This window comes from Sphaeroforma arctica, assembly GCF_001186125.1.
Source record: "Sphaeroforma arctica JP610 unplaced genomic scaffold supercont1.3099, whole genome shotgun sequence".
Lineage (NCBI taxonomy): Eukaryota > Ichthyosporea > Ichthyophonida > Sphaeroforma > Sphaeroforma arctica.
Window position 1 is genome coordinate 2,549 of NW_014037459.1, and position 1,534 is coordinate 4,082.

General features: G+C 41.7%; 1 protein-coding gene across 1 annotated transcript; it reads right to left on the minus strand.

Annotated features, from left to right (window-relative positions):
- Nucleotides 1–400: 400 nt before the first annotated feature.
- Nucleotides 401–1,149, minus strand: SARC_13280 (hypothetical protein; the record flags this gene model as incomplete). The annotated part of the gene is made up of 2 exons (XM_014292590.1): nucleotides 401–573; nucleotides 870–1,149. Coding segments are annotated over 2 exons (453 nt in total), but the record flags the coding sequence as incomplete, so codon positions are not given.
- Between the last annotated feature and the right edge of the window lie 385 nt (nucleotides 1,150–1,534).

Genomic DNA, 1,534 nt, shown 5'->3' on the forward strand with positions numbered 1-1,534 from the left:
CACACACGCACGTGAGTGATAGTGTTTATATCACACACACACGTGAGTGATGGTGTTTATATCACACACACGTGAGTGATGGTGTTTATATCACACACATGTGAGAGATGGTGTTCATATCACACACACACGTGAGTGATGGTGTTTATATCACACACGCACGTGAGTGATAGTGTTTATATCACACACACACGTGAGTGATGGTGTTTATATCACACACACACGTGAGTGATGGTGTTTATATCACACACACATGTGAGAGATGGTGTTCATATCACACACACACGTGAGTGATGGTGCTTATATCACACACACATATGAGAGATGGTGTTCATATCTCACGTGAGAGATGGTGTTTATATCACACACATGTGAGAGATGGTGTTTACGGCACACTCACCTTGTAGGACATGCTGAGCAAATCGTCCTCTGGCATCTTTAGTGTCTCCGTCACAGGCGTGGCTTTTCTTTTTAGCGTCTTTTGATTGGCCAATGGGGGTTGTCGCACCGTACCATTGCTGTCTTTTGATTGGCTCCCATGTTTAGTATCCACAATCCCTTCCTTTGACGATTCTGCACAGATGAAACAAGACAGTCAAAATCAGGTCAATGTCGCATACACATCCTATTTAGAGAATTGCCCTTCCTTCCAGGTCTTAAAACACGGTAGGGGATAGACGATAGAAAGCGGTACGTACCGGTTTCAAACATGATAGGGGGTAGACAGAAGAGCCCAGCACGTACGTATACCTATTGCGTACAGTCTGTACGTATATTCATTGCGTACAGTCTGTACGTATATTCATTGCGTACCGCACGGTCGTGTATCCATTACTCACAGTACGTACGTGCATCTCTCTATCACTTACCAGACTTGGCTTGCTGTGATCGACTCATTGTCATCTTGAGTGTCCGCGTGGAGTTGTACGCCACCATCGGCCCTACAGCCGAGACCTCCGCGTCACCATGCACCTCGTTTTTGGCTTTCTTGTTCTGGAGCTTTTCATTGGCTGACTCTTCGTCACACATTGTCGCGTACCGTTTCTTCGAGATTTGATTGGCTGCAACTGCCTTTGACGAGCTCCTACTGGCTTTCCGTTGGCTTGGTTTCGCACTGACACTGTCGTTCGCCAACTCAGAGTCCGTAACCTGATAGCAGAACCAACAGTAGTCAGAATGTATATCTGAAATATATACGCAATGGCTTTCAGTATGATTGTTATGCACAGGCCCCATCAATTCATGAATAGACTAATAGTAACTGCTATATCGCGCACCCATGTGTCATGAATATGCTCTGCTTTGACTAAGAGTATCCACAGCATCGTATGGAGTATATATATATATATATATACATACACACACACACACACATATATATATATTTATATATATATATATACACACACACACACACAACAACACACACACACACACATATATATATATATGTATATATTTATATATATATATATATATATATGTATATATATATATATATTACATAAACAATATATATGTATATATCATAAAG